Source organism: Peromyscus californicus, unplaced genomic scaffold (genome assembly GCF_007827085.1).
Source record: "Peromyscus californicus insignis strain IS unplaced genomic scaffold, ASM782708v3 Scaffold_6__1_contigs__length_162567912, whole genome shotgun sequence".
In the NCBI taxonomy this organism is placed as follows: Eukaryota; Metazoa; Chordata; class Mammalia; order Rodentia; family Cricetidae; genus Peromyscus; species Peromyscus californicus.
In genome coordinates, this window is record NW_026294584.1 from 47,933,182 (window position 1) to 47,945,298 (window position 12,117).

Genomic DNA, 12,117 nt, shown 5'->3' on the forward strand with positions numbered 1-12,117 from the left:
GGAAGAAGAGGAGGAGAAAGAGTGAGCAGAAGATGAAGGTGGAGGAGGAGGAGGAAGAGGAGGAGGAGGAAGAAGAAAAAGAAGGAGGAAGAAGAAGAGGAGGAGGAGGGGAGGAGGAAGAAGAAGAAAAGTTGGAGCCTGAGGAATGGCATGCAAAGTTGTTCTCTTACCTGCACATTCATGCACACATGTACACATGCACCTGTACGTACATGTGTATATCTGACACATACACATAATAGCAATAAAACAAATTTGCATAATAATATGAATGTGTTTGATTACCTGACATAATATAACCCAAAAATATATTAGATACTTATATGCTGAGGAATGATGATAGGAAAATATTAAAAGTCTTTGTTTTTATAATTAAACTATTTTATTTCTATAAGAACAGAAAACTTTGTGTGTATACTAATTTGTAACATACAACAGTTTTGAATCTGAGCTAAAGTGCTTCAGGCAGAGTTTGTTGGTGTTACATGGCATACTGGCATGCACAGTGCAAAGTGCACATGGTCAGTGTTCAGAACCAAGAGTTCAGTGAAGTCACACAATGTAACACTGGTGAGGTGCCAGAAACACCTCAGATTCATTTTGCATCTGATTTTTAATGCATTTTTGGTCATTGCATGTTCTGAAATCTTACACTGTTGCCAAACTTTTCATGACCCCATATTACATATAATTAACAGTTTGAAATATTTTAATCTAGATCACTACTATACTTAGCTAGCTTGTTCTCATCTGTCAAGACCCTGCTGAATTATATATGCATTAGGAATCTTTCCTCATCCATTATCCTTTGTTCCCATCCATAAGTTCCCTAGAAGTACCTATCTATAACCTGAGTGAGTATCCTAACTTTTCCTATAAGAACACATTCTTGGGGCTGGAAAAATGGCTCAGTAGGTAAAGCACTTGGTAAGCTTGAAGAGTTGAGTTCAGATCTCCAATACCCATGTAAAAAGCCAAGTGTGGCAGCACCTGTAACTTCAGCACATGGGTTAGTGGGGATTATGAGAGGATCACAGAGACAATCAGGCTAACTGTCTGGTTAGCCAGTCTGCCTGAATTAGTGAGCTTCAGGTTCAGTGAAAAACCTTGTCTCAAAAATAAGATGGAGAGCAGTAGAAGATACCAGAAATCTACATCTGGCCTCCACACATGCATACATGTGTGAGTGCACCACGCACACACACATTCATATACATGTGCGCGCGCACACACACACACACACACACACACACACACACACACACACACACACACATATATATATATATATACACAAATCAAAAATAGAATTTCATTGATGCTTTAGTTTCTCTCTAGTCTTGACCCAACATAATGAAATTAAAGACTATGTTTTCCATATTTAATTACCAACTAGCCAAAGTGATAGATACACAGTAGGTGACCAGTGACTGTTCAGCAGCCTAATAGTGGCTTATAGAGATTCTATATACAAGTTCATTTGTCAGCATTGACAGATATTGTGGTCATTATCTTTCAGATCCAACTGAATTTCATGAGTGCTTTAGTATTCTGTTTACTTTCCTTCTGGTAATAGACAGTTCTATTTTTAAAACACTTCACTGGAGAATTTTTCAAACATAAAAGTAGAGTACAGAATAATGTACACTGGGCCCACCACCTCCTTTATTAGCTTCCTGCTTTTTTGTTTTATCTGTATTCCCACCATGGTTTTCCTGGAGTATTTTAAAGCAGATTCTACAAATTATAATTTTGCCTGCAAATAATCTAGTATATATCTCTTACTGGATAATCACTTTAAGAAACAACAAAGCAGCCGGGCGGTGGTGGCGCACGCCTTTAATCCCAGCACTCGGGAGGCAGAGCCAGGCGGATCTCTGTGAGTTCGAGGCCAGCCTGGTCTCCAAAGCGAGTTCCAGGAAAGGCGCAAAGCTACACAGAGAAACCCTGTCTCGAAAAACCAAAAAAAAAAAGAAACAACAAAGCACTGTGGGTTTTCTTGACTTAATTTTAAATGTGGTTTACTTTTCCTTATGCTGTTGAATAACAATTTACATATTATAATATAAATGATATTGCCACTTTCTTTAAGATGCTAGACTAATAGGCAGCCTTCCTTCCGGGTCTTATCCACTCTCTTCCTAAGTATGATGACTTTATTTTAATTGTGATAAATTGTATGTAATTTAAATTTTGCTCTCAACTATTTTTTAAGGGTACAGGTTAGTAGTGTTAAGTTCTTTGGCATTATTCTGCAAACAATCTTCAAAACTCTTTTTATCTTAAAAAACTGAAACTATGCACATTAAACAGCTCTTTGTTTTTCCTTCACTCAGTCCCTGGAAATTATTCTGCTTATTGTCCCTATACATTCCATATAGGTGAAGTTAAATATTTAGAAAACAGTTATAGTATTTGTCTTTTTGTGACTGTTTATTTTACTAGCACCATGACTTCACGATTTAAGTCAATATTTTTTCATATTGATAAATGATATTTTTATTATCTATTCATGGGCTCTTAGATTGCTCCCACTTTGTGAATAATGCTGCTATGAACATGGGGGGACAGATATGTCTTTTATGCCATGCTTTCAGTTCTTTTGGGATTGGTAGAATCCACTTGGAAACATGATAAATCTATTTTTAGCTTTTTGAGTAAACACTATACTGCTCTCCATATTAGCTGCACCATTTTACATCCTCATCAACAGTGCACAAGGATTCCAAATTCTCTAAATACTTAACAATACTTGTTACTTTCTCTGACTTGGGAGAGATTTATTTTTTAATAACAGGCTAAAAGCTATAGGGTATGATAAACATTTTTTTAATGTTACTACACTGGGCAATGGTGGGGCACGCCTTTAATCCCAGCACTTCAGAGACAGAGGCAGGTGGATCTCTGTGAGTTTGAGGCCAGTCTGGTCTACAGAGCAAGTTCCAGGAGAGTCAGGGCTACACAGAGAAACCCTGTCTCAAATAAGTAAATAAATAAATAGATAAATATATGTTATTGCACTCTAATATCACAATTAACACTTCTTCCATATCTAATGTTAAGAAAGGATTTCTAACATGTTCTTTCTACAGTGCCTCCTAACTCCTTCCCTTTCCTCAGAACAGAAGCTTTGCAAACACTATTCTTGTCTTGTTCTTTTACCCCAGTCCAGTTCTTTAGAGAGTCCCAGACATACCCAGGACCTACATCCCACTTCTCACCCTTTTAACCACCTCCACTACCTGAATTGCTTCAGGAGTCTTACAAGCAGTCTTCTTGCTTGTCTACCCTTGCCCAGTTTATGCCATTCTCAACTCAACAACCAGCATGATCTTATTAAAACAAATCTCAAACTGGCACATCTCTGTCCAAAGCCCTTGCATTAACACTCACAGTTCTTGCAATGGCCTATGACAGTGGTTCTCAACCTGTGGGTTACAACCCTTTTGAGGGTGGTCAAACAACCCTTTCACAGGAGTTGCATATCAGATACCATGCATATCAGATATTCACAATATGACTCATAACAGTAGCAAAATTACAGTTAGGAAGTAGCAATGAAATAATTTTTGGTTGGGGGTCACCACAACATGAGGAACTGTATTAAAAAGGGTCACAGCATTAGGAAGGTTGAGAACCACTGACTTGTGAGGTCCTATATTGGCTAAATTCAAGCTGCTACCTGAATTTATAGCTTCCCTTTCATTCACTTGCTTCAGCCACTGATGCCATATTGGGGTCCTCGCATACTGCCATATTCCTTTGCACTTAACTGTACCTTTGTCTGAAGTGTTCTTTCCCATAATATCAATTTGGCTTAATCCATGACTCCTATGATATGTCAGAGTCATAGATAGGCCTTCTCTTAATACTTTTTGAATATGTAAGTCAACCATCTTCCCCTAGAATTCTCCATTTCCCTCCCTAGCCTTATTTTACACTGTAACTTTATTACCTAACATACTAAGTATTTTACTTATTTTTTACCCATTGTCATTAAACCATAAATTTTAGATAGCAAAGACTTACAGATAAAACTCCTGGTGTGGCATTTGGATTAAGACAAAATTGCTGAATGAATATATTCATATGTCTAGATATATATATGTATATATTTGTGGTTGCTCCCTAGAGGCACAACATGAATTGAAAAGGAAAGCAAAAAGACGCACATCTTTTCAAAGCAAGAGGACTGGCACAAACTGGACAGATGATGAAAAAAGAATCTACAGGGATAAAAGAATAGCTCAAACTCAGGAGATATTACAATATTTGCTCCCTATCGTGGAATCCTCTAAAAACATAAAATCGACTCAAATCAAAGACCTATTCAATCCAGGAGCCGACTTCCAACAACATCAGTAAGTCAATGGTGTTCATCCTGCTTAGCTATGTACTGTTGGGTAGCAAACCCAGGACCTTATTATGTTTGCTATGCAAGTGTTCTACCTCCAACTCACCCCCAAGCCCATTCCTTACTACTTAATATGGTTTTATATAGCTTGTTAGTTCATTATCTTTAGAAACAAACATAGGCTTTTAAAAACAGCATCCACTACATCACAAAACCCAAGGTCATAATTACATACCAGGTATGTAAAGGATTAAGTTATCAGGCATTATTTGACCTATTACTTGTATAAAATACTTTAGTTTGTATCTATAAAGTAAGTATGCATAAATGAGATGTAACTAGAGAATGACTTGACAATTTTCTGATATTTTAAAACTTTATACTCCTAAGGGAGGGGAGGAGGATTAAATAATGAATCTTGGCTACTTCAACTATTTGAAACTCAGCAGAAAGCAATAATAAGACTATTTCTTTTAAAGATGACAAACAGAACTATCTCCAAGGCACAAAGGAAAACTACATAAATAAAAATAAAGATAATAAAATCTGAAAATAACAAATATAATAGTATTATTGACAACATTTTATAAAATATTTCCCATGTGCTAGGTAAGTTATATACTTATGACCAGCAGGGCCCCATATTTACAGTTTCCCTATCCCTGGATCTAACTAATCTCAGCTCTAAATATATTCCTAGCATGTGCTTGGTTGAGTCTGCAGAAACAAAACCCCCCAGTACAGAGGACAAACTGAGCTCCTTACATTTTACACATAGCAAGATTAAGATACAAAGACATTAAACAACTTTTTCAAAGCCATACAATAGGTAGAAGAATTTGGATTCAAACACTTAAAAACTTTGATTCCGAAGTCCTAAGTACATGCCTACAAATTAACTGAGGAAAATTGTAGAGATTTTAAAAATGGGAAAATAGACAAAAATTATAACCAAGCAATTCACAAAAGAAATACCATGACCAGCAAACATTTAGAAATGTTCAGTCTTGCTAATTTGAAAACTACATATTAAATCTGTGATGAAACACCCTTTAATTTTTTGCTGTTCAGTGGAAGAATCTGTTCCCTGACTGTGGCACACGAGTAGGTAGTTTCTGGAAGGCATTTCACAGTATAAATGAAAACTCCTGACTTCACGTTGTTCTCTCTTCTTCCTTACTCTCTTTGTGAGGTTTGGGGTTGTGCCCAGGGCCTCACACATGCTCCTGAGTCACCATCTCACCACCCATCTTGACAAAGCAAATTCCACTTTGGGAAGTTGATTTTAAGGAAGAAACCAAGAATTATAAGACATATGTAATGTTCATTCAGTATTGTTTATAGGAGTTAAAAATTAAAGAATGTAAATGTTCAAGAATAAAAAATTGTTTAAATTAATTATGAAATATTATGTAGTACTTCAATATTGCAAGTGAATATTAATAGGAAATGATGTTCACAATATACGTGTGTAACATGGGTTATATAACCATTTTATTTGGTATGATTATGTTTACATGTATGTATGCATTATACATATTCAAATACAATTTAGAAGAAAAATCCTAGAAGCACGTATCCTCAAGAATGAGTATTTCTGAATGGGTATTAGTGAAGAATAATGTTCCTCTTGGTGATGTTAATTCCTTTACTGTATAATCATCAAAATCAATAGGATATAAAAATGGGCAGTTGGTGATTTCTAGTGGAATGCTGTAGCAGTCAAGATGGGAAAGGCCCTACTTGACAGGAGTTGAGTACAATTAGACAGCTAAAATATGAAAAAGTAAAGTGAATCTAGGCAGGCAAACCAAGTATAGAGTATAATATCAGCAAAAGTATGTATCAGGGAGCTAAAGAAATGGCTAAGTGACCAAGAGGGCATGCTGCTCATGCAGAGGATTGAAGTTTAGTTCTCAGCACCCACATAGTGGCTCCCAGTTGCCCATAATCCAGCTCCAGAGGACTGAACACTTTCCTCTGCTCTCCACAGGCACATTTCCACACAGACATACAGATACACATGCAATAAAAATAAAATCCTTTTTAAAGATTATAAATGAAGGCTGGAGAGATGACTCACCAGTTTAGAGTGCTTGCTGCTCTTGCAGAGGAGCCATATACACTTCCAGCACCCACATGGTAGCTCACAACTACCTATAACTCCAATTCCAGGAATCTAACACCCTCTCAGGCCTCTGTGGGCACCTGCACACACATGGTGGGCATGCATATGGCAGCAAACATAAACACATACAAAATGTTTTTTGAAATAACAAATCAGGAAAAATAATTACAAAATGCAATAGATATTGGCAAAGAGCCTGAGAAATTTAGACTCTTAGAGTTAGCAAAAGGCCTAGGTAACTATTTTCTAGTTGTTGTAATGAAAGAGTCCTTACATACTTCAAATCTAGAAATGCCCACAGTGTGGACAGGCCTAAGGCTGAAGGTGTTGACAAATACTATAACAACTAGACCTCTTTGTTTACAAATAACAAAACCAATCTAAAATAGATTAATTTAAAGCACACAGCTATAACAATAATAAGAGGGAAGAATTATAAGAGAATTCAAGGTAATTTGTGGAAACAAAAAGAAAAGCAATTATCCAGGGCTGGAACTGGGGAGGAGAAATCCTCCAGGGCTTTTACACTTTAGGTTCTGTTTATACCTCTCTGTAGAAGGTGGACACACCCCATCGCAGATTTGCATCTTACAAGATGTAAATTGTTTGTTTATAAGTGTGACTCACTTTCTCTGATTCCCAGTTCCGGATTCTAGAGAAAGATGATTGGCAACTGTGCTAATGGGTGGAAGTCACATAGTTACTTAGACTATTGGAAGCCCTATCCTTGGTGTACAATCAAATTGTGCCTACAGCAAAAACCCCTAGAAGTATCTGCTGTGGGTATGAAAGGAGCAGTAACAACAGGAAAGTAGCAACAAGACCATTCTTAGCAGATAGGCTCTCGCTGCATATTTAAACATTATCAAGTACATTGGTTTGGTTTTTTTTGTTGGTTGTGGGTTTTGTGTATGTTTAGTTTTGTTTTCTTTTGTTTGTTTTAGAGCTGTCTTTCAGGATGTCTTGGTTTGACTGGCACAGCAATATTCCACACTGTTACTTATAGGTCCTAATCCACGGTAAAGTGAGAATAAGGAGTAAGCAAGAAACAAGAGCTCACTTTTCTAAGCTCTTGTGTTGGAAATGAATATGTACATATGAGCACAGAGAGACTAAAATGCTTGCAGAAGTGTCAGGTGGAAGCTCTGACACTCTGCACATAATTATAGTATTAGCATTGTGGTTGTCTGTTCACTCTTAATCCAAAATGAATAGGGCCTGGGTGGATTACAGTTGATAACATACTGAGATGGTTTGTAAGGCCTTACATTTATATCTGGTCAAACACTCAGCAGAGTGCCGATACTGAAAAATAAATCCATGTTTGGCATTCCATTTAATGTAGCAGTAAAGATTCCTGAGAAGGATTTTGTAAATCAGAGTGTAACTAGACTTTTCACATCTTGATGGCCCTGATCTGTTTTCTCTAATCCTCCTGTCAAAACCCTGGGATATTACAGATAAAACAAAAATAAGACTACTCCAAAAGATGGTGAGTAGCTGGGAATTTGAAGAGCCAGATAATGGCACAGTGGTGAATCTCTGGTTTTACTTTTTAACTCATATATCTAAGACTTGGAGCTGATGAAGACAGCAGTCTGGAAATACCCATGGATATAAACAAGTGAACAAAAATGCCAATAAAAGCCTAGGCTATATACCCAAAGGATAAGAAAAATGACAGCCTACCAGGACAGAAAATCATTAGACAATAACCATTCTGCTTCAGCTAAATACCAAGAATAACAATGGCCCCATGCCAGCCTATGTAAGCAGATACCATGTAACAAGTGTAGACTACACTCGTGTGAAGCATAGTGAGACATTTGTGTTCTAGTAGTATCAAGGAAGAATATGTGGAAATCAGAAATTTTAACACTGGTCTGTAAAGGTCGCCTTTCCCCAAGACACTGGAAAGCACATAGGGACTCTATGCTTCCATACCTACTGGACAGAAATGAGGTTCCTCTTTCCCTCCCCTTTGGGCTAGTGTCAGTGGGAGCCTAGTAGAGAGTTAGGAACTTTCACCATTGCCCAGCATCAATAAAGCCACCTCACAGTTTCAGCAGAGGCTAATTAAAATGTAGCTAGGGTTTTCCTGCCTGGCCCACAGTCAGGACAAATCTCTCTCACCTGCCAGTCCCACAGCCGCTCAGACCCAACCAAGTAAACACAGAGACTTATATTGATTACAAACTGTATGGCCGTGGCAGGCTTCTTGCTAACTGTTCTTACAGCTTAAATTAATCCATTTCTATAAATCTATACCTTGCCACATGGCTCGTGGCTTGCCGGTATCTTCACATGCTATTTGTCATCGTGGCAGCTGATAGTGTCTCTGACTCAGCCTTCCACTTCCCAGCTTTATTCTCTTCCTTGTCCCGCCTATACTTCCTGCCTAGCCAATGGCCAATCAGTCATTTATTTATTGACCAATCAGCAACATACTTGACATACAGACCATCCCACAGCATTAAAGAGATAGAATACTTGTCCAACAGCAATTAGAAACCTCTGATATCAACAGACTCCATGTGGGGAACATGGACTTCTAATTCATCTGGTAACAATGGGGTGATTTTTGTTGTTATTTTGTTTTGTTTGTTTGTTCTGAGACAAAGGGCCTGCTTGTATATCATAGGCTAGCCTTAACTTGCTATCCTTCTACCTCAGTCTCCCAGGTGCTAGGCTTATAGGAGTGCACCGCCATCCTCAATAATGGAATCTTATCTCCCACTTCTCTTTCTGGTGCAGAGTTACAAAATACTAACTAAAAACAGAAGATTTAAATAAGATCTAGAGCCTTTTAATATGAAAAATATGCATGTTTTAATCAGTAATAATAATAAATTGTCATATTAAGAACTAGGAATTTTGTTTTTGCTTTGTTCTATTCTGGTTTGTTTGCTTTTTATTGGCATGTTGGTTTTCTAAAGAGTTGGATGGGTAGGGAGGTGGGGAGCACCAAGGACAAGATAAGGGAGGGGAAACTGATCAGAATGTACTTTATAAATTATTTTCAAGAAAAAAAAAACGAAGATCTAAAAATTAATTTTTAAAAGATAGTTTCAAAATACAAAGCTGTCTGTGAAATTAGAATTTTCTGGCTCAATCTTAAAATAGTCATGATGAAAATGCTTCAGCAAACACACCTGGAACAAATAAAGAAAACAGAAAGCTTTAGTGGGAAAGAGAGAGGGTCCAAAGATAGTATGGAGAGAGCAGAGAGGAGAGAGAGAAAAAAGAGGGAGAGAAGAGAAAAAGAAGGAAGGGAAGAAAGAGGAGAGGCCTAGGAGAGAGCATAGAGAGGAAAACAAAGGATGGGGAGAGAAAAGAGAGAGAAAGGGGGATAGAAGAACAGACAAGAGAGAGGAGAGAAGGGAAAGGAGAAGGGAATGAAAAGGGAGAGGGAGAGAAGTGAAAGGTAATTTAAAAAATACCCAAATGACACTTTTTAAACTGAAAAATACAATACTAGAAAAAAGTTCAGTTACAGATACAGCAGCATGACAAAAAAGAGTCCAAGGATTGAAAGAGAGAGATAGAAATTATTCAACCTGAGCAGCACAGAGGAAAGAGACTAAATAGTGGAACTTGTGGGATGATTAAAATAGGGTCTATTGTCCATGTTATCAGAATTTCAGAAGCAGAGGTGAAATAAGATAGAAGGAATTCAAAGAAATAATTGCTGAAAAGCTTGAAATTTGGCAAAAAAAAAAAAAAAAAAAAAAAAAAAAAAAAAAAAAAACTCTTAAAGCCACAATCAGAAACCTCAGCAAATCACTAAGAGGGTATTAGTGATATACCAGATCTTGGCTGCAGAAAACAATATTGAAATCAGCCAAAGGAAATTCACATCTTTCCTGTAGAAGAGCAGTCTGAACCATGTGAGCAGGAAGAAGTGACTCCCTGCTGTAAGCTGTGGAAAAGGAACTGTCAGACTAAAGGGCTGTGTCCTGTGAAAGACAGAAATCAGCAAGCAACTGGATGAAGAAAACTCTTGACTGCAAGACTACCTTAAAAGAATTTCTCCATTAACAAATAGATTACAAAAGGAATATCAGGAAAAAAGAAATGATAAGCAGAAATACAGGTAAATATTGTCTTTCTAAATTATACTTGATTGTTAAGGCAAAGATTGTGTAACACTGATGTTTGTAAAGAAAACTTTTAAGGCAATTATAAATGTGAGACAGTAAGGAGACAGACACAAAGGAAGGAGGAAGGTTTCTGAGTTTCCCTCAAGCTCGCAAGAAACACGGGACCAGAACTACATAATTATGTCCTGCATACATAGTACATATAAACCTTTCAAAAAGCTATTCAAAAAGGTACATTAAAAAAAAAACACTGCAGAACCTGGCTGTGGTGGCACATGCATTTAATCCCAGCACTCGGGAGGCAGAGACAGGCGGATCTCTGTGAGTTTGAGGCCAGCCTGAGTCTATAGAGTGAGATCCAGGACAGGCTCCAAAGCTACAGAGAGAAACCCTGTCTCGAAGGAAAAACAAAAAACAAAAACAAAAAAAACAACTGCAGGCAGTTGAGTCTGGGGGCCATGCCAGTAATCCTTGAGTACAAGGGGGTGGGGCAGGAAGAGTGTGTTTTTGAGATTAGCCTGAGATAGAGAGAAGACATTGCCAAAGAAAGAGAAAGGGAGGGAGAGAGGGAGAAGAAAGGAAAGAACTTTTTTTAAAAAAAAGTTGTTACACACACAGGAGGGAAAAAGACATAGGCCACAGACAAGATTCAAGGCATTGAAATTGGAAGAAAAATAAGCAGGCTTGAGTCTAACATACCAGTAGTACTTCAGTGTAAACAGCTTAAGTTTAAAAATGGTTTTGAGATTCGGTCTTGCTATATATATTTCCTTAATCAGTTTGAACTTGTGCGTTCAAGCAGTTCTGCCTTGGCCACCCAGGTTTTGAAATTAGGTGTACATCATCACACCCAGATGTTTAAATAAAACAATGAAAGAAATTGACAAAATAGATTTTAAGGCATTGTTCAATGGCATGCAGTTCACGTGAAATGCTTTCAAATATGACAGTGTAGGCAGGCCAAAAATAAAATGATGAAAGGTGACATATTATTCAATGTAGATGTAACCAACCGTCTTATTAAATAAGAAACACAGAACCAATGCAAAGAAGAAAGCCAAGAGATCAGAGCTAAGAGCCTTACCCTGCAGCTAGCCTCTTAAGCCAAGAGACCTCTCCTACTTCCTGTGTGTTTGTCTTTATATAGTCTTTCTGTTCTGCCTTTTCATTGGTTGTAAACCCAAACACATGACTGCCTCGTCATTGTCTGTCTGTAGAGACTTCCAGGTCTTCTATGGTTGGGATTGAGATTAAAGGCATGTGTCTCCAATACTGGCTGTATCCTTGAACACACAGAGATCTACCTAGCTCTGTCTACCAAGTGCTGGGATTAAAGGCGTGTGCCGCCGCCGCCGCCGCCGCCGCCGCCGCCGCCGCCGCCGCCGCCGCCGCCACCACCACCACCACACTCTTGCTATGGTTCTAATAGCTCTGACTCCCGGGCAACTTTATTTATTAACATACAATTAAAATCACATTTCAGTACAAATAAAATACCACCATATTTCCCCTTTTCTATTTTAATAAAAAGAAAA

The 12,117-nt window shown here is 37.7% G+C and overlaps 2 protein-coding genes across 14 annotated transcripts in view; both read left to right on the forward strand.

The window, feature by feature from the left end:
• Positions 1-12,117, forward strand: part of Agbl3 (AGBL carboxypeptidase 3) — a 103,314-nt gene that overhangs the window by 80,336 nt on the left and 10,861 nt on the right. For 5 of the 13 annotated variants that reach the window (XM_052721709.1, XM_052721710.1, XM_052721708.1 and 2 more), the window contains one exon: positions 4,133-4,361. The exons of 3 other annotated variants lie outside the window; for them this stretch is intronic. In XM_052721709.1, the coding sequence (XP_052577669.1) occupies positions 4,133-4,361 (229 nt within the window). Of the gene's footprint in view, positions 1-4,132; positions 4,362-10,351; positions 10,576-12,117 lie in introns of those variants that run through there. 5 more of the 13 variants (XM_052721718.1, XM_052721728.1, XR_008214569.1 and 2 more) reach the window with 4 other exon arrangements.
• Positions 4,262-12,117, forward strand: part of Tmem140 (transmembrane protein 140) — a 33,873-nt gene continuing 26,017 nt past the window's right edge. The window contains exon 1 of the mRNA XM_052721742.1: positions 4,262-4,361. The gene's annotated coding sequence lies outside the window, so the exon portion shown is untranslated. The remainder of the gene's footprint in view (positions 4,362-12,117) is intronic.